This window comes from Sander vitreus, chromosome 22 (genome assembly GCF_031162955.1).
Source record: "Sander vitreus isolate 19-12246 chromosome 22, sanVit1, whole genome shotgun sequence".
NCBI classification, from domain to species: domain Eukaryota; kingdom Metazoa; phylum Chordata; class Actinopteri; order Perciformes; family Percidae; genus Sander; species Sander vitreus.
The window spans coordinates 5,520,353-5,544,610 of NC_135876.1; the positions used below are offsets into that span (position 1 = coordinate 5,520,353).

Consider the following 24,258-nt stretch of genomic DNA (forward strand, 5'->3'; position numbering starts at 1 on the left):
ATATACTGTATATATAGTACTGTGCAAAAGGCAGGTATGAAATGTAAATCACATCAATATTTGGTGTTACTATCCTTTGCCTTCAAACCAGCATCAATTCTTATAGGTACTTGCAAAAAGTCAGGGATTTTGTAGGATTGTAGTCAGGTGTATGATCAACCAATTACAGTATATAGGTAGTTATACTGCATCAGCAAGGTCTCTCCCAGACAAATATTTCAAAGCAGACTGGTGTTTCAAGATGTGCTGTTCAAGCCCTTTTGAAAAAGCACAAAGAAACGGAAACGATGAGGATCGTAGACACAGTGGTTGGCCAAGGAAACATCTGCAGCAGATGCAAGCTTATTTCCCTTCGCTCAGAACTGGCAGAAACCAGTGGGACCCAGGTACACCAATCTACTGTTCGGAGAAGTCTGGCCAGGAGTGGTCTTCATGGAAGAGTTGCGGCCGAAAAGCCATACCTCCGACATAGAAACAAGGCCAAGCGACTCAACTATGCATGAAAACATAGGAACTGGGGTGCAGAAAAATGGCAGCAGGTGCTCTGGACTGATGAGTCAAAATTTGAAATATTTGGCTGTAGCAAAAGGCAGGTTGTTCGCCGAAGGGCTGGAGAGCGGTACAATAATGAGTGTCTGCAGGCAACAGTGAAGCATGGTGGAGGTTCCTTGCAAGGTTGGGGCTGCATTTCTGCAAATGGAGTCAGAGCTTTGGTCAGGATTAATGGTGTCCTCAATGCAAATTTATTCTGCAGCAGGACAACGACCCCAAACACACAGCCAAGGTCATTAAGAACTATCTTCAGCGTAAAGAAGAACAAGAAGTCCTGGAAGTGACGGCACGGCCCCCACAGAGCCCTGATCTCAGCATCATCGAGTCTGTCTGGGATAACATGAAGAGACAGAAGGATTTGAGGAAGAATACATCCACAGAAGATCTGTGGTTAATTCTCCAAGATGTTTGGAACAACCTACCTGCTGAGTTCCTTCAAAAACTTTGTGCAAGTGTACCTAGAAGAACTGATGCTGTCTTGAAGGCAAAGGGTGGTCACGCCAAATATTGATTTGATTTAGATTTCTCTTCTGTTCATTCACTGCATTGTGTTAAATGATGAAAATAAACTATTAACACTTCCATTTTTGAAAGCATTCTTAGTTTCAGCATATTTTCATACCTGCCTAAAACCTTTGCACAGTACTGTATATAAAGATAAATACCAACAAGTTCTCAAGTATTTAGTTCTCATAGTAATGTCTTCGATTTGATGTAAAGTTCTTCTTTTCAGTGCTATTGTGTAGCTATAATTTGATTGTAGTACTTTTATTGTTGGATAGATGATGCATTTTGGTAAATGCAACTCTAAATGATTTTAATTCCATTTTCTTTGGATATATATCTTAAAAACGCTGTTGTAGAGTCATATGATTAATAATGTAATAATGTTATTATTAATCATTAATGATGAATGATTAAAAATCATTAATGATAAATATTTAAATAACTGTAGTCCTGCTGTGGTGTAGCCTCCTAAGTGCTAGGTGCTGGTTATTAAGATCCTCATAGCTAAGTGAGAGACTCTAAAACACAGTACCATAACAGTGACATCCACTCAGATGACGAAAAACATTGTTGAGTACAATCCAGTAATCTTTAACACGTCTTAAGCCCACGGGAGCTGCGTTTTTTTGCAATTAGCCCAGCACGTGTCAAGCAGAGAGAAATCCAGTGTTGATTTGCATGTCTTTTCTGGATCACTCCAGGCCAAACGTGCTGGTTTCCTCCACGGCGATCAGCAGTTTCTCATACAGCATGGTGTATGAAGGGTACGGAGGCAGGTCCAGACGGTTAAAACAGGTGTGAGCCCTGAGAGAGGGAGGGAGAAAGAAAAAGACAGGCATACTATTTGAGAGTATGGAGAGTCGTGGCTTGAAGAGAATACATGAAGCTATTTCTCTTTTCTTTTTAAATTCACATTATGATGAAGTAAGCTGTAGAGACTATTTAAAAGTGTTTCCTCATACTAACATGGTTTTGTATTTCATTCATAAGTTGACACATGGGAAACAAGTGCTAATAGTGTTTGCTGATAGTGAGCTGATTAGCGGCAATTTCGGTGATACTTAAAGGTCCAATGTGTGGGAATTTTTCCCATCTAGCGTTGAGATCATATATCGCAATCAACTCTCGCGCACCACGCAGTTTAAAGTACGTATTACAGCTACGGTAGCCTTGACGCTTCAAAAAGCTCTTGCTCTTTTCAATATCCTTTTTTTCTTTTTCTGGGCGAAGAAGAAGACTCCTGTTCCTGAAATTTGGATTTTGAATACGTGTGGTCCTCCATGTTTCCTTCTTCAAACTTAAAGGGGCCGGGAAGCTACAATACCCATTAGCAGCATTAGCAGCACCTGTGAGTTTATTTTGTGACAGCAAAAACACGAAAGGCGGAGCAGTATGTCCTGTATGTCTCTTACCGGCTAACGTATTTCAAGATGGAGCATGAATATGGAGCGTCTACCCCAGTTCATATGAGAGAATGCAAATGTAAAATTTCAAGCCAAAAGGAATACTCAGAATTGATGGTGGTGGTAAATATTCATGAAAAAGGTCAAGTTTGTGAACGGGCAACACAAATTTTGATAATGAACAACTAAAAACATTACACACTGGACCTTTAAGGTGTAACAAAGAGTCGATTAATCGATTAAAAGAAAATAATCGGCTACTGTTTTTATAATCGATTTAATCAATCAGCTAATTCATTTTCTCAATACACGGTTAACGTTGAGGTTGTGCTGCCAACATCGTTTTAATGCACACAGTGTGTGTGTGTGTGTGTGTGTGTGTGTGTGTGTATGTGTATGTGTGTATATTAAGTTGAAACTCAACTAAACTACTCAAATAACATTTTGGTCGCACATGCGACCAAAGATCTGTCAGGTGCGACTAAACATTTTCATTGGCCTGGCATTGAGCAGGTCTTTCTCTGTGTGTGTAAGTGTGTAGCATTGGGTTCAGAGAGGAGGCGAAAGCGCCGTAAAGCACTGCCCGACAGACAGCTCTAAGTGTGATTAGAAAAGAGCAGAGAAGCAGAATCGCTTGTTGACCGGTGTAGGGAAATATTAGGCTTGGTCTGCCTCGCCTGTAAAGTGGACAGGAGCAGCATAGGGCGGTGACAGAAAGCTGCGGTAAAATCAGACAGTTAAACAGCCGTTTCAAGCAGCCTGTACATTCTGTACAGGGAGTCACAGAAACACTTACATCCTCTTAAGTCCAATTCCAATTTATTAAAATGTTATCAGACCCATATATCAGCTTGTTTTGATTATGACAGAGTAGCCTGTTAATTACAGCAAATCTGCTGTTTATATTAAAGGAATAAACCACCGTTTTTTTTAAATATAGGTGGGCAAATGCATTTTTTATCTCATTGCATGCATTGTCTTAGTGCAGCGCAGCTGCTAGTTTAGCTTAGCGTAGTGAATGAAATCCTTTGTTGCCGGTTAGCATGTCGTGAGTAAAAGTGAGCCAACAACAACAACAAAAAACAACCTAATTACTTCTTGTGGCCTGCGTATTCACAACGAATCAAGCAATGCAGATTAAGACTAGGCGATTTCCTAGGCAGATATTGATTTGGGACTATATTGGGGCGAACCACAGGCGAAGCACTGCTACTTGGGTGCAGAGATATCACGCAAAACCTGAAAAGTGAGTACAGGTCTAATACGGGTCGATCTATCCTGTAAAATAACTTCTTCTTATTATTATTGTTATTGTGAGCACCTTGGGCCCACACCACAAAGCTCAGTAGGTTGGACTTGTAAAGCGCGAGTGTTGGCCATCACCTCAAATAGGCGGCTGGGACTTCACCCAGCCATTGAGGTGAGAGTGATGATCCCATCATATTTCAAGCTTATTTTTGTCTAGCTTGGTGAAAATTGTGATCTGACATAGGTTTAAGGCTTGGGCATGGCAAATTAGCTCGATAGCGCCCCCTATCAGTTTTCAAAGTTAAAGCCCTCTCCTTTCACTTTCACGTGGATGTCTATAACTTGGTACGCATATGTACCATGTCCAGACTTACAAAAAAAGCCTTTTGGACCCATTCCATAAACCCACCAGCAGGTCTGCTGTAATTATGGACGATTTTGACCATTGTAGGTGTTATACCATAACATTACCATTACCATATAACGCCGCAAAACAGGTAGTTGTTTGTAACTCGAGTGTACATTGTCCAATCTTCCCCCTAAATGTTTTATGCTTAATTAGAGAACAAGCCTGTGAGCATGTACAAGTCAGTAATGAGTTATAGTCATAGCCCCACCTACTGACAACAGGAAGTAAGCCCTGAAACATGATATACAGCAACATGACGTATAAATAGTGTGTTCTCTAGCGCCACATAGTGGACAAAGGAAGTGGTGCAGAATTTGCGCAATCACATTTCTAAGGGGCTCGGATTGCTTGTTTAGTCTTACATGAGAGTAAATGGAATATTTGGGAGTTTTGATCTGTTGGTTGGACAAAACATTCAATTTGATGATGTGAGTTGTAATTTAGGATATTGTGATGGGACATCATATAGTCTGCACTGACCCCGATGGTCAATGGCATGAACCTCATGTTCTAGTAGGTTCAGGTTGTTGTTGCTGCTGCAGTAAGCTGTCAGTTCACTAAAGGATCAGGCTGGTGTTAGTCTGTGTTTTGTATGTCCACAAATCCCATGAAAAAACCCAAACCAACAATGTGTTAGTCTGTCTCTCAATCATTTCTGACCTCCCTGTCCTGTCAGTGGCTCTCGGCTCCAAGCCCATTGGTTCCTACTGAAGACGTAAATCATTAAAAATGGGTCAGAAATGTATACTTTTAAAAAGCCTCAGTAATTTTCTTAAACAGCTGGCCACTGTGTATGTGGAACACAGTGAAAAAAAAACTACAGTGTGCGTGTTCATGGTAATGAAGCAACATCCTAAGGATTAATTTTGTCATGCATACACACAAAATAGTCCAGATTGTTTGTACTCATCCTGAACAAAGCCCTCTGTTGTGTCCGAGGGCTGGATTCATCAAGCAGGCAGCAGGCCTTTGACTTTAAGGAACAAAGTAATGAAAACAGGACAGTGTGAACATGGCTTTATAGGAAACATGTTTAGATACCTGGGTAGTGATGTGACTTTGCCCCACTTCTCAATACAGAATCGTCGGAGGCCATTGGATCCTCGCAGTGCGGCGAAGCCTTCGTAGGGCACGCTGGACGTACCGGTGACAAACTGCAGGAGGCGGAGACGTTGCTCATTGTTGAAGCGCTCCACAGCAGCCCAGAACCACCGCATCACTATGTGACCATCATGGTAACCTAGAGATTCAAAAAAGTTCATTAGTTTCTCCATCAGCACCGCGCAACCCTTTATTTGTCTTCGCAGAAGCTCCACTTATGTTGTTTCTCCTCACAGAGTCGGCCATTCCTGCCCTTAAAAGCTAAAAACTGTCGGGATGACTGAAAAAGTCTAACTTAATCGGAAAAACTAGTCAAAAGGGGAGAGTCAGGTGAGAGCAAATATCCTAAGCTGCCATCTTGTCCAGACGGCCACGTCACTCAGAAGAGTCTAGTGTTGACCAATTCTATTATAAATGCATACTAACAAGAAATGTATGTAATTTGTAATCAAATGTAACTATAAAAGGTCAATATTGGCATTTTGATTGCAAGGTTATTCCATTATTATGGAAAACATCCTGAAAAACAAGATATAAAATGTTTTGATGTGGTTTACATACATACATACATACATACATATATATACATATATATATATTTTATATTATTTAACTCATGATAAGCTCCCCTCACTACAGACACATCAAATCAGACCAGAAATATGTTTTTATGTCTCATGTTTTTCATTTATGTTGACTGTAATGTTTAATGTATGTTTTTAAATGTGGACCCCAGGAAGAGTAGTTGTGCTTAAGGACACAGCTAATTGGGATCCTATAATGAACTAAACTAAACTAAACCGAAAAGACTCAACTGAAATGTTTACACATTGTTTTACAGATTTGAATTAAAACGGAGATGCTGTTGCTGACCATTCAGGGTCCAGTATCAGGAAGGTTAGTTCTAAAATACTGTACATTGTTATTATTCTTTTTAATCTTTGGGTCATTTTATGTCTTTATAGAGGTGACAGTCGAGAGCTGACAGGAAGCTCTCAACATGTTGAGCAGACTAATGTGGCCAGACGTAACAGATTGCATTCACACCTGGTAGTCTATAAATCAGACTACATCAAGATGTGCTCGGGCCGATCTGATAACTTGCATTTTACACACACACACACACACACACACACACACACACACACACACACACACACACACACACACACACACACACACACACACACCTCCTCTGTACTCTGTGTTGCTCCTCCAGTCACTGAGGTCGATCTCGACTGTACCGGCGATAACCAGCTCCAGCTCACGGGCATCAAACACAGACACCAGCCTCGAGTCTACCACCTGGGATGAAGAAAAACAACAAGCAAATGTTTCAGTTGCCTTGCTGTGTAGTGTTGTCAAAAATAAAGATTTTTGGATACATATTGATTCTGAACATTTAAACTACATTTCCATTTTTCATTTTTAATGAAGTAATTTTCAATGTTATATGTTCAAGTGCTCATATTATGCTTTCTGGCCTTTCCCCTTTCCTTTATTGTGTTATATATATCTTTTTTTGTGCACGTTATAGGTTTACAAAAGTGAAAAAGCCCAAAGTCCACCCCAAAGGGACTTACCATCTCCAACAGAAAACACTGTTCACAAACTGCTCCAAACAGCTCTATTGTAGTCCAGCCTTTACTTCAGAGACAAACGTGCGTCACTTTGTAACACACGTTATATATGGGATTATTTTTGTGCCTTTAATTCCAAGCAAAACTTCTCAAGTATCAAACAAAAATCACTAACTCAAGCAAAACAATTCTGACCTCAAAGGTAAAACTTGCAAACAAAACATTTGTGTAGTCGTAAACGAATGGACTTTTATTTGTTTGATATTATATCCTTTTGTTTACAGTTCCCTCTGCTTCTTTCTCAAGGATCTTTTGCTCACTCCGTCAAGTTTGCGGTTACGCTCCCAGCTTTCTCGTTTGCTCTTCCAGACTCAATTCTGGCACAAACCTCTCGCGTGGGCGGGTGGGTGCCGCAAATTTGTATCTATTCAAGTCTATGCATTGTCTTTGTAGATAATTGGGCCCCGCAATTTGCACAAAAAAAGGACCGTTTGAACCATCTGAGAACTAAAACAGTACTGTTTACCTCATAGAAGCCTCTGACCAGCGCCTCTGTCTGCTGCACCACTCCTCTCTCCACCCTCCACTTGGCCATTCGCTCTATATAATCCTTCTTATTCTTCTCAGTAACCTGGAGGTTGGAGCCACCCGACTTTAGCTCCCGCTCTGTCACCTGCGAACATAAAAAGTAATATAGTTAACAGTGTAAGTCAGTGTAAGCAGTGTATTTAAAGCTTGTCATTGTGGAAATACATATATTATAGTATACAAACACTATGTTTGTCATAAAGTTTTTTTTTTACATGCATAACAGATCATATGCATGTGGTTTAAATTGTAAATATCTGGCTGATGCTGTCATGCATGTCACACACACACACACACACACACACACACACACACACACACACACACACACACACACACACACACACACACACACACACACGCTGACCTGGCCAAAGACCTCCTCATTGACGGTGAAGGTAAGGTCCAAGATGTCAGTGATGTTGTTGTCTTTCATCCACTGCAGAGACTGGTGGAACTCCTCATCCAGATACTCTAGATCAGACAGGTCTGTCGGCCTGAAGGACACACAGAGCTTACACATGCAATCCACAACATTACACAATGCTATTCAGTTAGCTAGATTGACCCAGAATCCAAAAGTGAACTGATTTAAACTTCGGACTGTACGATTATTTTTCTAAACAGCATAATCCAGAACTCTGTCTCCTGCTGTTGTTATTGGCACACATAACAGAATTTTGAGATCAGTCCTTGTTAACTGAATGTTAGGACCCCAGACTTTGTCAGGGCAGTGTTGACTGGCTAGTGGAATGGTGTGACAAACATGCTCTTATTATCAACACTAAGAAGACATCATCATCAATCATCTCTGGCCTTTCTCCGGAATGTCAGGTGCTCCCCGTGACAATTCATAATGCAGAAATGAAACAAGTATCATCATACAAATACCTGGGAGTCGTGATAGATCGCAATCTATTATGGACTCCTCACATAGAGCATATTTGTAAAAAGATACAGCAGCGCCTTTACTTTCTCCGTAGGCTTAGATCCTTTGAAACCAGCTGCCAGATTATTTCTTTGTTTTTTAATTCAGTGATTCAAAGTGCCATGCTGTATTGCAGCACAGCCCGGCTCAGCAGCCTAGCTGCTAAACTTAAAACTAATTATAAAATCAACTCAAAGTTTGTGCTAAATTATTATTATTGGTCAACCTGTTGCACACTCCTTTCAAACAACCCATAAGAAGAGCATGCTCAGGCTTGCTAACAGCATCTCTTCTGACTCCATACATGTTTTAAACTCTGAATATTAACTTAATATAGAGTCCCTTCGCTTAAGCACTCTTTTATACATCAGTCTATCATGTTGCTTAACCAAAATGTGTGTGTTGCAAATTAAGATCTATATCCGAGGATATCATGAAACATGTTTCGTTGTCATGGCTGTTGATGTGTTTTCATCATTGTTGTCTGACTCTATGCAGTGGAGCTGCTTGGGATCGCAAAATGAATTTCACTCTAAACTGACAATAATGTTTTATCATAGTGAATGGATGTTATGTTTCTCATGGATATTAGCCTTGCATTTTATGTCCGCAGGTTATCAAAGAACCAGATGTTTTCTAACATGTTTCATGTACATCCAAGCCTTAAACTTTCAAACTTTAAACCTTAGACAGTCACCTAACATTGTCTATGCAGAAACTAAATGCGATTGCAGGATAAGGAGGATATGAGTGTCTACAGAATAACAAACATATAGTGTGTTTGCTGACAGTCTGAGCAGGGCCTTGTAGAAGGGTCTGGTGAAGAAAGCGTCCAGCAGGTACTGATGGATCAGAGCCAGGCCCAGGATACGACCACTGAAACGGAACCTGGACACACACACGCACGCACGCACGCACGCACGCACGCACGCACACACACACACACACACACACAAAGTAAAATGAGCCAACTGGCCTGATACCAAAAGAATGTGAAAAGAATACTTGTTTGTTTTACCCTAGTATCCTTTAAAGGACAAATATAGCAGTACACTATACAGAGCTCACTTTTCGCCCTTGTCTGACATTACGCTGTGACTGGCAGCTGTGAACTGGGCTGAAATGTAATCCTATGGGGCAATGTGCATCTTCAATTTTGTCCACTAAAATTGCTGCTCTTGCCACTGACAGACACATTATTATTCTAAGTGTGTGACAACATGATTGAATGGATCCCTACAAAGACCTTGTTTTAAAAGAGTAAAATCCTCCTTTTTAAACAAGAAACAGCTCCGAAATCACACCCCATCAGACTCCATTTAGGTACACAGTACTTTCAGCGTGTATAGAGCCATATTTCCACATGTAAATCTGTAAAGTATGTGTTAATTACAACCAGAGTGGCGATTGTTGGAAAAGTAGAAAGACGAACCAAGATGGCTTTTTTCTGGTTTTATTCGGTGTCTGTCGACTTTGAATATAGTGTATAATATTATTATTCATATGGAGTCTGGTTGGTTAAGCAATAGCAATTTCGGTAATGTTTTTAGGTTTAAAAAAAGGATTTTAATCTTTAAAAGAAAGGTCGACCTCCGTAGGAATTCTTTCCATGATGTTGTCAGACACTTGGAACAATACTCTGAGCATGTCAGTGGCACTCAAACGACCACTTTTGTGGATGTAAATTGAAGGTGCGCAATTGCCCAATAACATACATGTAGCTTGTTTCGCTGACTGTCGACTGCAGCGATCTTGCTTAACACGGGATCAATGTCAAAGATTCTTGTTTCCATCAGTCACTTAGACACAAAGACATAATAAACAAATAGGGTCCAGGTTGAAAAAATGATCAATCGACGATAGGCAAGACAATTCTGATTCGACTATGTAAAGTCTTAGTCGGGGACACCCCTACACAACAGTAATTAACACTTAGCGCCAAAGTTGTAGATGAGTTGCAGTATGTTTCACTGTGTGTTACACTGTGTGTTTGTATTGCACAGCTCACCATTCCAGATGGTTCTCCACAAATGCTGACATGGGGCTGATTTGAACGGTGTAAGTATCGTTAGCTGAGTATTCAAACAGACCGTAGTATGGATTAAACAACTCCTGAGACAAGAGGAAGAAGAACTCTCTGGACGGACCACTGTAGTCCAATCTAAAGAGACAACAAGACAGAGGGAAGGAACATCTTGACACATTTGGTACATGGTGCATATTTGGACCATTATTATTATTATTATTATGTAGCTTTCTTTTGCCCTATTAAAGATATTTGATAGATCTGGTCCATTTATCCACTTTCAACAAAAATGACAAAACAGTTTCATTAAATAACAAAGTCTATTTCAGAGACCTTTAACTTTATAACAATGTTTTAAAAGGTTTAAACACCAAACCAAGAAATAAACATTTGACAGAAAAATGAATACACAAAGTCTAAAGCAGTGAGTTGAATATGTTCGCAAACAGTTGCCTATTTACACATTTTGCAGACACAGAGCAACGTGATCATTAATTTGAGTCATGTTTGTGTTCACCTGAAGAATGTGAGTCCAATATTAACTCTCTTTGAGCTCTGGTTTGATCTCCACCGACCACTCCACTGACTTTTTAGCTGCTAAATGTTCAACTATGTTCACCAGCTAGTCTATCGTTGTCTGCTGTTTAGTGCTGGGCAGGTAGTGTACAGTGGATTTATCTAAAAACAGTTGCCTGATGCTGTTGTAAAGGAGGTTGATGAGAATGGAGTTGCTGGCCAGAAAACCAAAACAATGAGCTTAAAGAGGTAAGAGGAAGGAGTTGGGCAAAAATTCTGTGTAGATCCATTGTTCATAAACATATTGATTAGTGCAGCTTTGAAGATACAGTTCTAAAAACTTGCTGGCAGAACAGCATAAAATACTGCACTGTAACACGTTTGGCTGCGTTACCTCACTTGTGGTGGGGTGTGTTTGTGTGTGTGTGTGTGTGTGTGTGTGTGTGTGTGTGTTCTTGTTCAACTATATTCGTGGGGTCCAAAAACCGGGAATACAGTATACTTGTGGGGTCCGGACAGCTTTGTGGGGCCAAAATGCTGGAGCCCACAACTTTAAAGGGCTGTTTGAGGGTTAAGACTTGGTTTTAGGATTAGGGATAGAATTAGGTTATGGTTAGGGTGAGGGTAAGGGTTAAGGTTAGGCATTTAGTTGTGATGGTTAAGGTTAGGGTAAGGGGCTAGGGAATGCATTATGTCAATGACAGGTCCCCACAAAGATAATGTGAGAAGATGTGTGTGTGTGTGTGTGTGTGTGTGTGTATGTGTTGTTCTTACCCCTCCTCTCCCAGGAAAGTGACGTAGAGTTTGTTCCTCTGTAGCTCTTTGCGGGAGTATGCCATCACCTGGTTAAAGGTTCCCTCCAGCAAGTGTTCTCTCCTGATCAGCAACCTACAACAACCAGGCCAGCTGGCATATTACAGGTACTATCCTTATGCCCTGCATCCGTTTTAAACATTTTGACCAGACACAAAATAGAAAGTCTATTTAAACCTTTGGCTGTACTTTATTTTACTGTACACTAACAGTTTAGACTAGATTATGATTATCTAGTCTAAACTGTTTCAGAACTGTGATTAGGATATTCACTAATACATCCACCATAACTGCTACAATCTAATCTGTATTAGGGTCAACCATTCACTTGTATTTGGATGGTACAATTAGTTGTTTCATATGCGAAATGTCAGTCTTACTTGATTTTGCCTGGTCCCTGCCCGTAGCCCTTGGCTTCTAATTTCCTGTAGAAGTTTCTTAGTTTGGCTTCGAAGTCTCTGCGGTAAGGAGCTGGAGCCCTGGCCCTTTGCAGGCCTACGCACGCACGCACGCACACACACACACACACACACATACACACACACACACACACACACACACACACACACACACATACAAAGTTTTTGTATAAAACACAGGGTAACAATTTATGTAACACTATGGTCAAGAAAGTGCTAAGATCCTTAACACTAATGCCGTAAGTCCATTAGAAATAGTTTCCTTTCAAAATGTTCCCTTTATAAATGTACAGAGGTATTATTAACAAAATATACTGTTACTGTAAGTATTAAAAGTAAACATGCTTATTATGTGCTTATTTCAGAGGGTTATATAATTATATTGTTGGATTATTAATACTGATGAGTTAACATTTTAGCAGCATTTTAATGTTGCAGTTAGTCAAGCTGAAGCCAAATGTATAAGCTGATATGCCTTGTATGAAAACAAAGAACAAGCAACTTTTGATACAGTACAAAGTACATCTAATGGTAAAAATATTTTAACATATTATACTCAGGAAGAAAGTAGCGCAACAAAAAAAGCTCATAAATTAAAATGAGCTTCTTGCCTTTGGTTTTATTATTGTTGGAGTAAACAATTTTAGAATGCAATATAGATTATTTTGTGTGGCAAGCCTAAGTAAATACATATTTTTCTTTCTTCTAATTTATCTGAGTTAAATTATTGGTTGAGTCTGTATTGAAACCAACTGATGCTGACTCTACATTTCATTCTATGAGCAGTTAACCAGTGATTTGTTTTAGTAAAGATGCTCTGTGGGATTTGATTTAATGTATTTCTGTTTCTATTTAGTTTGTATTTTGAGTTACTTGAGAAATTGTCCAAGCCATTAAATTGATGTTGATGAACATTTAATGTGTATTTTGGTAATTTTGATCTGATCAGTTGTCATCATTGTTCATTTAGGGTGAAGACTTAGGTCAGCCCTACCTATCTTGGCCACGGGGTGCTGCAGTATGAACCAAATGTTTATAAAATAGTTGTTTTTTTGTTTGTTTTTAAACCGTGTGCTTGACATCCCGATTACTTTTTTGCAATAAGAAGGATTAATACAATATTAACAAGTCCAGGAATGTTTCAGCTTACCCATTCAATCAGAGAAACTGTGAACTCCAAACATTTGTGATTGGCAAGACTTACCAGGAGAGTTCTGTGGTGAGGAGGCGGGAGAACAGCGAGGAGAGATGCTGAAGCAAGGGTGGATAGGGTGAGGCGGAACATAGGACATGATCTCCTCTTCGAATAAACTACAAGAACATGACACAAAAAAAGCACAGAAGACATTCTTTCTCTGCACAACATAGAGTCCAAGCATTAGCTGTGTGTGAATTCAGTAATTTGTGACTACATTACTGTAAAAGAAAATAGATGATACCTAACGTTCTGGGTTCAGTGTGTGCTTTACCTTAACAGGATGACTAGGTCTGCATCACATGACAACTTCTCAACACCTTGAGTACCTTCTGTCCGAAGGTAGTGGATTTTCTCCCTGAACAGTCAACAAGACAAAGTCCAGTCAGTTGTTCATGTTATATATTGACTTGAATTCAAATAATTATTACAACTAAATATGTAGGTTTGATACTGAGATGCACCCTCCCTGACTTTTTGAATAAAGTAATTGTGTAAACAAGGTTTAAGCTAAATGGCTCCCATGACCAGGTACACTTTGCATTTTAAGATGCAAATGAGCACAGTTGCTAGCAACAAGGCGTAGAATAAATCAAAGTCTGACCTGGACTAGCAACAAAATATGTAGCTTTCTTGATATTTGGGCAGTTAGGGCTAGGGATGCCATGGTGAGAAAAGTTTCCCACATATTAATAATATAAATAATGATAACTGTGACAACACCAGCGTTATGAATTACACATGACATTTTACAAGAAAAGATATTCATTGATTGGGTTTAAATCTGAAATATTGCAAAATAGGCGCCTCTGACACCAAATTCTCCACCATTCTCTTTTGTTGGTTGGCTCTTGTCGGTAACATTAGCCTACTGGGAGTCTCTTATTGCCAGATCTCCACAACGCTGATGGATGTTGTGGTTTTAACCGAGCTGGACCAGAACATATGGGGTTAAAACAGATCGCCGATGCGGTTTTGCCGTTGTTGTTCTCCATGAAGTTAGCTGGAAGTAATATTGTAGCATTTTATGTGAAGTGAGCACTGCACCAGACTCTGTTTAAAAAAAAGAGCCTTTTAAATGCTGCATTGCTTGTAAAGAAATAATGGGAGTAACAGTTCCTTTCATTTTCCAAACTACAAGTGTGAAAGTGTCACAGCATGCAAAGTCGGACTAATTAGTAAAAACCATTCAGGGATGCAAGCCAAGTTAAAGTTCATTTGATGACGTGTATAAAAGTATAACACCACCATCTCACCACTTGGTTCAATTTCTCTTGCTTGGATAGTGGATGAGATTTCAAAACTATGTAAAAAGTGCAGGAAAATAGGAAAGGAGGATGGGAGAGAGTAGGAGGGAAAGATGAAGAGGGAGGAATACTGTAGTAGCAACGTATATAACAATTTTTATCCATCTAACACCGGACAGCAATGAACATCAGCAATCAAGTATTTAAAAAATATACACCTAAATTGCTGAAATCACACAGCTTTAGAAGATTATGTTTTCGCATGGAACAAGCGTTGTGAACCAGAAACCCTCCCTACATACATATGGACGACATACAGTGACAGATTACTGATTCAATCCATTAAGAAAGAAGCATACCTCAGTGCATGGTTTCGGGTAAGGCTTGGCTGTCGCTCCTGCAACATGTCAAATATGTTTGGCTGTCGAAGGAATGCCACTATTTTGTCATTGTAAGCTAGTGAGAGAGACAAACAGAGAGAAGCAGTACATTAACACATAAAAAGTCATTCGAAAGAATTAGTGAGTGTTAAATGCATTGCATTAGGTTGATCGTGGCTAATAGTAAGATGTTATGACAGTGCCTACACGGAGCAGTCAGCTGTTGTGAGTTGTTGTTGTGCTGGCTTCGTATGGCGGCTACCAGGCTGTTTCCAGGCCTGGCCATTAGAGAAGCCCCACGACTCCTGGACACATCGGAGGCCTGGGAATAAACACCAACGGGACACATGACTGTTGACTATTTAACAGTTCATCTTCTGATAAGGCTCTAAAAGCCTACTAGGTATACTGATCACTGTTTACCTCTAATAAATCGGATCTTTCTAGAACATTTCTAGGTAATGTCAGCATGTGAGCAGGATGCAGTCAACTAGTCATTAATGTCTACTTGTTAATGGATCTGATGTGCACATTATCTAGCATAGCTAGTGTCACGTTAGTATTGAAGCTGAAATCCTTTAGCTGAACTGATGTTGAAACTTACAGCAAACACAAATGAGTTGTAAAAGTTTACCATTGTGTTTGAAGGTTAATTCTGGTGATGTTCAACAAATCCCATGTGCACCCAAACTAATCTGATCTTCCTAAAATGTTTGTGTGTGTGTGTGTGTGTGTGTGGGTGTGTGTATATCCAAAGCATGATATATATTATTCCTCTGCGCCATTGTTATCCAAAAGCTATAAAAAAAAACACATCAATGAGCCACACTTTTGCACTGGTTGACATGTTCCTTCATTACCATGAACAAGCACAGAAACACAACAGAACATTTGTTAAAAACTACAGTGACCAGCTGAGCCTTTTGTAAAAATGTATATATTTCTGAGCTGTCTTTTTAGATTCATGTCTTCACTAGGAACCAGTGTTGTGGCTGAGTGCTACATCAGCTTACGGAGAGCATCTCCATTTTCATTGATTGTGCTGCTTTTTACATGAGTTGACTTTTAGGAAGGGGATATATTTTTTCTATATATGTGGATATAAATGCAACTAGGGTGTAGTTGCAAACTAGTTGCATTCAGAGTTCTGAATCGAAAGTACAGGTGTGTGTGTGACTACCTCCCCAGCGCTATAGCTGCGTAGTCTCTGCAGATGTTGCCGGTGAGCGAGGTGGCCAGGCAGCCGACCATTTTGCAGAGGGATGCGAGGGTCAATGAAGGTCGTGGCTCGACTGTTGTGGTCCACAAAGAAAGACTGAGAGACAGAACAAAAATCAAATACAATTATACAGGGTGATTTTGAATGATCTGCCAGATACACACACACACACACACACACACACACACACACACACACCTCACTCATGACCACATGTGTGTGTGTGGGGTCACTGGGTGGTGGTGATGATGGTCGATTTCTGCAGCCTGTCTACAGCTCTGTTCCGAAGCCTGTTGGTGCTTGCTCCTGGGGTTCTCAGTCTGCCTGAGGGGAACCCTCCCATAGATGGTGTGCAGTTTGGACACTGGGTGTGTCGTAAATTGATAGGCGGCGTGCAGTTTAGGAGCTGGGTGTGTGTGGTCTTAATGCTAAAGTATTTATCCATCCTTTATGGACAGCTGCCCCATTTGGAAATGATTCACATAAAACATGGTACCAATAGCGCCACCATGTGGTGGGGTACATGTTTTAGCTTTTGGCTAATAACTTTGGAAGTCTAGCAAAACAATATTTGCACAATGTGTTCAAATGTTTCCACCATTTATTCTTTTTTTTTTTGCTCCTTTGGCACATATGTCATCTAATCTTCACCAAACCTGGTACAAGAAGAAATACATGAACTATTAATTGGTTACCAAACTTTTGAGTTGTGCCCTGATTCACTTAACAGGCCATAACTCTTCGATGCTAAATTGGATTGTAACCAAAATTGGGTATGTTGTACATACATTCACATTGCACATAAGTGTGTAACATATACATTTCTACCCGCATGGACACTACAGTAACATCAAAACTTGATATGTCTACAATTCTGTTGACTTTAATTTAATGAAACTTGGTTAACAACTTCATTTGCATGTGCGTGACATATTTAAGCATGGCACCCAATTCTTCTTTTTTCTCTTTGGTAACAATTAAATCTGCCCACAAATAAAGCGGGACAGGTAGCTTAACATGGCAAATATAGGGATGTTAATGCTTATACTAATAATTAAATCTCACACTTCCCCATGAAGAGGAGGCCCTCGTCAAGCTAAAATGAACAATTTACAACAAGTTTGTGCAGTTACGAGCAATTCGTGACTGTGACACAGATCTCATAGAAAAAAAGAGGTTACGATAAGAATACGAAAATGTGGTGACCTAATGGCGGGGTAGACACTTGGAGAGAGGGTTTCATGTTGTACTGATGTACAGTATGTAGCCAGAGATATTTGTGCTCAATTGGAGGACATTGTGGAAGCCAAAAATGTCGAAAGCATGAAAGTTAGCGGCCTGTGGAGATAGTAAGAAGTAGAATAAAATATAGAATGGATCAGTTCCGAACTGAAAGAGTGAAAAAGCGAGCAATTGGTCCTCGCTGTCGTCTTCAGGGATGGCAATGGGCGGCCTTAAACGCTGCGATTTTATTTTGGGCTACTATGAGATCCGTAGTGAGTTACACCTGATGGATTGTGGGTAACTTTAGCTTAGATGTTGGGCTAATAAACGGTTAATATTCCTTAAAACTAAACTTTGGTGGATTACAATCTTTCCATCTGATCAAGATCTGTCATTGCGCTATCAGTGTGACAAATGACAGAAGTCTTAGTTTAAAAAAAACCTCACCCTGAAGGTGGCCTAAAGAGCCAACTGGTCTGTAGACGTCGCAGTCGACACAGCTCTTTATTTCATTCTCCGGCACCTGGACTCCTCAGAAACCTACGCTAGGATCCTGTTTGTAAGGACTTCTGCTGTGCCTTCAACACCATCCTCCCGGCTCTGCTGCAGGACAAGTTGTCCCAGCTGCATGAGCCTGACTCCACTTGCAGGTGAATCACAGACTTCCTGTCTGACCAGAAGCAGCACGTGAAGCTGGGGAAAAACATCTCTGACTCTCTGACCATCAGCACCGGCTCCCCTCAAGGCTGTGTCCTTTCCCCTCGCGGACGACACCACTCTCATTGGACTCATCTTTGGTGCGGATGAGTCCGCCTACTGGTGGGAGATTGACCATCTGGTGACCTGAGTGAGAACAACTTGGAGCTTAACGCTCTGAAGAGCGAAGAACCTCTGCGATGGTTATGGACTTTAGGAAGGATGGAGCCCCACCCGTCCCCATAAACCTGGGTGACTCCACACTGTGGAGTCCTTTTGCTTCCTGGGCTCCATCATCTCCCAGGTGAACATCATCTCCCTAGTCAAAAAAGCCCAGCAGAGGATGTACTTCCTGCGGCAGCTGAAGAAGTTCAACCTACCAAAGACAATGATGGTGCACTTCTACAGGGCTATCAGTGATTCCATCCTCACCTGCTCCATCACCATCTGGCACACTGCTGCCACTGCTGAGGACAAGGGCAGACTGTAGCGTATCATGCACTCTGCTGAAAAGGTGCTTGGCTGCAATCGGCTGTCTCTCCAGGACTTGTACGCCTCCAGGACGCTGAGGCGGGCAGGAAAGATTGTGGCCGATCCCTCTCACCCTGGATGCCAACAGTTTGAACCCCTCCCCTCTTGCAGGACCAAAACCCACAAAAAGTTCTTCCCCTCTGCAGTCAGCCTTATTAACAAGGCCCCGGAACCCCCCTGACACTGACTCTTAACCCCCCTGTACCCCTAGTTAATACACTTTGCATTCATTTCCATCCTGGACTATACAGCTGCCCATTGCACATACTATATGTATATTTTTTTCACATTCGGCACTCAATCCATTCAGCCTCCTTTTTCCTATGTTAAACAGCTATTTGTTTCTGTATTTATTGTGTATTTTTTTATAATAATTTTTAATGTGTTTGTTTTTGTCTGCACTAATCACCAAAGCAAATTCCTCGTAAGTGTAACTTATGTTTTGCCTGTTGTTTAAAAAAGAAATCAAAAATTGTTAATCACAAAAAAGAATACGAAAATGTTCTTGCATGAGGCCCAATATCTTGTGTATGTATTTTGTAATTGTTGAAATAAGAGTTTAAAAAACAAAATTGCTTTTTATCACCAACAAGAGGAAAAAAGAACGTACATTTACATCTCAAATATCACAGATCATGTCAACTACATTGCATTTGTACAGTGTATGTGCATTTGTGGGTTTTATATTCTGGGCTGTTTTTAACATACAGAATGTAACTTCAGCCACAGTACACATGATAACTGTGACCTTCTCTGCACAAAACAACATAATCAAACAGCTGAACATGAGTATCAGTCCACTGTTTTGCCCTTGGCTCATTTAGCTTTGCTAGCATTACCAAGTATGACACAGTGCTGACTAAGATCCATCCCCATCCATTGAAGGGTGATTTTACATCTGTCACCTACCTTGCCCTGGGGGTCAGTCTTGATCTCCCAGCCTCTTGGCAGATCCAGCTGAGTGTCTGCAAACTTGTTGAGGAAAACCACCAGGTCCCGGTTATGTTGGTAGCGCTCAAAGTTCCTGGCATCGCGACGCACCTTCAGGATCATGTGTTTCACACAGCTGCTGCTCGTGAACATCCGGTAGGCTGCCTGGAGAGAGAACATCTACAAGTTTACTTTGACATTTAAAAGTTAAAGTACTGTTTTACTGACAGTAATACATGTTTTTTTTATTTTATTTTGGCCATGTATTTGTATATGTTTTGTGTGTGTGTGTGTGTGTATGCTTTCCTCAATGTTGCATTGAATATATGTTTTATCCATGTCTTTGTGTAAGGGTCCAAACACAGACCAGTCACACTATTATTAACCATTTTTATAATGTTGCTGTTTCCTGGCATCTTTCTACTTCTGTAGCATTTGTCGTAGAAACTTCATTCAAACGTCAAAATGTAAGTCTTCTACAGGAGCTATATGATCGTATTTTTCTATATTCTAACATGTTTCAGTGATTTTATATAATTAAGTATTAAAAATGTATAAGCCTGGATTGCTGATATCTATCCAGAAATGCTGAAAGCTTTGGTTGTGGAGGTGCTGTCTTGACACGCCTCTTCAACATTGCATGAAAGTCTGGGACAGTGCCTAAGGAGTGGTGGTTTCCCTGTTCAAAAAGAGAGTGTGTGCCAATTACAGGGGTATCACACTTCTCAGCCTCCCTGGTAAAGTCTATTGCAAAGTGCTCCAAAGGAGGGTTCGGCCAATAGTCGAAGCTCAGATGGGTGGGGAGGGGTTGCGGTTCGGTGAGCTGGGGATCTCATCGCTCCTTTTTGAAGATGATGTGGTCCTGATGGCATCATCGGCCCATGAGCTTCAGCACTCACTGGATCGGTTCACGGCTGGGATGAGGATCAGCACCTCTAAATCTGAGGCCATGGTTCAAAGCAGGAAACCGATGGAGTGCAAACTCCGGGTAGGGAATGAGTCTTTACCCCAAATGAAGGAGTTCTAGTATCTTGAGGTCTTTTTCGCGAGTGAGGTGACAATGGAGCTGGAGATTGGCCGGAGAGTCGAATCAGAGGAGGCAGTATTGCATTCCTATACCGCACCGTTGAGAGGGATGAGCCAGAAGGCAAAGCTTTCGATCTACTGGTTCATTTTCAGCCTATATGTATTTTTGTTTTCAACGAATCAGTCTCTAGTCTTTGCCGCCTCTAAGGTTACCTCTCTTGCCCAAGTGAGGGAGTGGTACCGCAGCGTGTGGCAAATGTCGGAGCTGACAGTAGCATTGATGTAAAAATGTACGGTCTTTAGCAAACAAAATGGATGCTGCGGATCACCACTCGTAACTGTATTATGGACTGCAACGTCATGATTTTTGTGTAACTCAACTCTTGGCTGTTTTGGAAGAAGGAAATAATGAGAGCGTAACAGGTAAACTAGCTCTAAAAGGGAGTTGGCTTTAAGTGTTTATCAAAGTAGTAGTCGTAGTGCTAAATTCCTCTCCTGCCAAGTATTTTTTGAAAGTGCCCTTTTCCAAACAGTTTCCAAGCATGGCTTTTCAGATTGGAATAAGATGAGGCCAGTATAGTGTTTATGCAGTTTGCAGTTATTTAACTAAACAATGTAAAGACAGAGGTAGGGTTCTTTCCTGAAAGTTGGACATCTGCACTGTCATCGACCTTCAGTATGATGATTGCAATCCAATGGTCTAAACTGTTTGTTGAAGAATTTATCATCATCAATTATACATTTTTCTGGCTCAGGTAGTTTAATGCAACTTAAATAAATAAATAATCAGATTCTACATGGGCAGCATATATACTGGTCAAACCCTAATCCTACCATAGACTATTTTAACACATTAAAAAGAAGTAATGGTCAGAGAGATATGTATATGTACTGTCATTTAAATGTAATTTAATTCTGAATATAGTTAATATATCTGACCTGTAGCAAAACTATATAGCTCGTAGTTAGCACAATATACTATATCTACCTGTAGCACACTCCTTCCAGGAAGCTCACAGTAATAGTATGCTCAGACTGGCCAGGAACATTCCAAATGACTCCTCACATGTTTTGCACAGAGAATATCAGCTTCTGCCTTCAAACAGACACTTTAGAGTTCATTCTTTCAATCGCAACAGACTTAAAAACTCTTTCATACATCAATCTATCCTATTGTTAAACCAGCTCCATTAAATCCAGTGCAATATTTATTCAGGGTTACAAGTCTCCAATACCTTGTCTGTGTTCATGTCATTTTCTGTTGTTATACATGTATGCTTTGTTTCCTTACTTGTGTGTTTATGTCATTTGTGGTAATGTCTCATGTATGTCCTTTGCTGTTATTCATCTTATGTATGTCTGTATGTATGTCTATGTCCTCTTTCTTATATGAGCTACCCAGGGATGCAAAAAGAATTTCAGCCCTGGCTGACAATAAAAGTTGTATCGTATCGTATCGTCTATATAGGCCATGTTCTCTGTGTGTGTAGCACTCACATAGTTACTGTGCAGCATAGTGAAGAATTCTGGGTGTGTGATAAACTTTACAGCAGGTGATTGGAGGAGATGGCTGATCTTCTGGTGATTGACAGGGGATGCGGGGCCTGTAGACAGACAACATGCAAATTACTTTCTTTGTATAGTATTTTTAAGCACTGAAGTAGGTTTTGACTAAGCTATTATATGTACTAATACGTAGCATTTGACCTTTAAAAGTACTGCATCAGAAGTTAAACAATTGTAAATGACAATAAAACAAAATAGAACCAATACCAGGTATTTAATCCTTCAAATAACGAAAATAGGTCAGTAGTCTCACAAATATGCATCAACACATGCAAAACACTTTAGGAATTATCTCTTTAGTCTGTTCATTAGTGGGCTTGGTTGAATACTTGATTCTGATTGGTCAATCACAGCATTCTGCGGTCTGTATTAAAGACCGTTGCCATGTACTGTATAGCAGAGCCATGGACGCAGTTCTCTTCACTCTGGAGGACATCAGCAGATAGAAGTCTGGTTATGTTATCAGCTGTGGCAAAAAAAAAGAAGTCAGAAAACACCACGGAAGGTTTTAATATGAATTTTAATAATTTTGGAGAGAATGGAACGTTGATTCGTGGTTAATGGCTGAACTGTCCCCAGTAAAGAAACGAAAAGGAGAACCAGAAAACAGCGTAGAAGAAGCAAGAGAGGTTAAAAGACACAAAGAGATGGATGACAAAGAAATCAACAACATTGAAGAAGACAAACATGAAGTATACACTAAATGGAGTTCGTTATGGGCTACGGCAGTATTTAAAGACTTGTTAATCCAGAAGGAAATGTCAACAGACTTTGACAGTTACAGGGGAGAAAACCTTAATCAGATGCTGCGATCATTTTATGCATGTGTTAGAAACGCCAACGGTAAAACACGTACTCAAACACTTTTAAATCTGTAATTAAAAACCATCTCAAAAAAGGGAAATACGTAAGCCACCACCACCCCCTTATCTCAGCTACAGGTTTGCGGCTCCTCCGGTGTTCAGAGGTGCTGTCTCTGAACACAGCGAGCGAACTGGTCCAAAAAGTGTGGTTCAATGTACAGCTACATCTGGCAAGACCAGGCAGAGAGGGCAATGGAGACTTAACAAGAGACTCCTTTATTTTAAAACGGGATGAGAATGGCAATGAGTACATTTCTCTCGCTCACAACGCTGAGACCAAGAACCACAAAGATGCCAAAGATCCATGTATGGCACATTACAGGGGTGCATCTTCGCTGAGCCTGACAATTCTAACTGCTCTGTTGCTAGTTTTAAACAGTAGTCGTCCCTTTGTCCTCCTGACGCTAATGCTTTCTACCTTTAATTCACTTAAGAAATTATCTAATTAGTCTGTTCCTTAGTTGGCATTATTGCACAGCTTGGTTGAATACTTGATTCTGATCAATCACAGCATTCTGCGATCTGCTAATGTTGTATGACAGATCATTGCTAAGCATAACATCTTTTCTGCCGGATGTCCGCCACCTTCCGCTTTCTTTGTGTTGGAATTTTAAACTCCGGTGGATTTCTGAGGACTATGGTTAACAACTCCTCAGATCTCTGCAGGGTAAATCCAGACAGCTAGCTAGACTATCTGTCCAATCTGAGTTTTCTGTTGCACGACTAAAACTACTTTTGAACGTAAACATGTTCCACCAAAACAAGTTCCTTCCTGAGGCTATTTTGCATCGCTAGCATGGCTTTGTCTGGCGGTTGGTGCCGCCCATGACGATTGTGATTTGTTTAAAGAAATGGAAATAAACCAGAGCACGTTTTTCTCCCATCACGGAATCCTGTGTGGACTAGCCAGACCCTCCTCCGCAGCGCTGTGGAGGAAGGCGAGACTACAAACTGTATGATTGAAAATGAATGCATGTATTTGTATGCAGCTTTTGTTGACACTTCTTGCCTAAGACAAATTTCCTATGAGACAATAACATTTATCTTATCTTATCTTCACCCACTCAAAAAAGACTGAATAGACAAATGAGCCCATGGGACACAATTTCCTTGGGCAAATTTTACTCCAAATCAGCCGGGCAGCTTTTCAAGGAGATACACCAAACACGTCAACATGAATACTCCCAAAGAAGTCCCATTCACCTTGTCTCACGGCCAATGGAAATGTTTAGTTTGTGTGAATTATAAGTAGGCTAAGTAGGCTACAGAGTTTACATTGCTATGGACGCAG

At 40.5% G+C, this 24,258-nt stretch overlaps 1 protein-coding gene across 1 annotated transcript in view; it reads right to left on the bottom strand.

Annotated features, from left to right (window-relative positions):
- Window positions 1-579: 579 nt before the first annotated feature.
- Window positions 580-24,258, bottom strand: part of hecw1a (HECT, C2 and WW domain containing E3 ubiquitin protein ligase 1a) — an 85,784-nt gene continuing 62,105 nt past the window's right edge. Inside the window, exons 14-29 of the mRNA XM_078281051.1 lie at window positions 22,036-22,142; window positions 19,492-19,677; window positions 16,093-16,227; window positions 15,120-15,234; window positions 14,892-14,988; window positions 13,560-13,643; window positions 13,295-13,401; window positions 12,052-12,166; window positions 11,633-11,746; window positions 10,325-10,477; window positions 9,106-9,204; window positions 7,756-7,885; window positions 7,327-7,473; window positions 6,411-6,525; window positions 5,161-5,359; window positions 580-1,863 (exon numbers count right to left, since the gene is read on the bottom strand). Coding sequence (XP_078137177.1) covers window positions 1,752-1,863; window positions 5,161-5,359; window positions 6,411-6,525; window positions 7,327-7,473; window positions 7,756-7,885; window positions 9,106-9,204; window positions 10,325-10,477; window positions 11,633-11,746; window positions 12,052-12,166; window positions 13,295-13,401; window positions 13,560-13,643; window positions 14,892-14,988; window positions 15,120-15,234; window positions 16,093-16,227; window positions 19,492-19,677; window positions 22,036-22,142 — 2,015 coding nt within the window. The 3' untranslated portion in view covers window positions 580-1,751. The remainder of the gene's footprint in view (window positions 1,864-5,160; window positions 5,360-6,410; window positions 6,526-7,326; window positions 7,474-7,755; window positions 7,886-9,105; window positions 9,205-10,324; window positions 10,478-11,632; window positions 11,747-12,051; window positions 12,167-13,294; window positions 13,402-13,559; window positions 13,644-14,891; window positions 14,989-15,119; window positions 15,235-16,092; window positions 16,228-19,491; window positions 19,678-22,035; window positions 22,143-24,258) is intronic.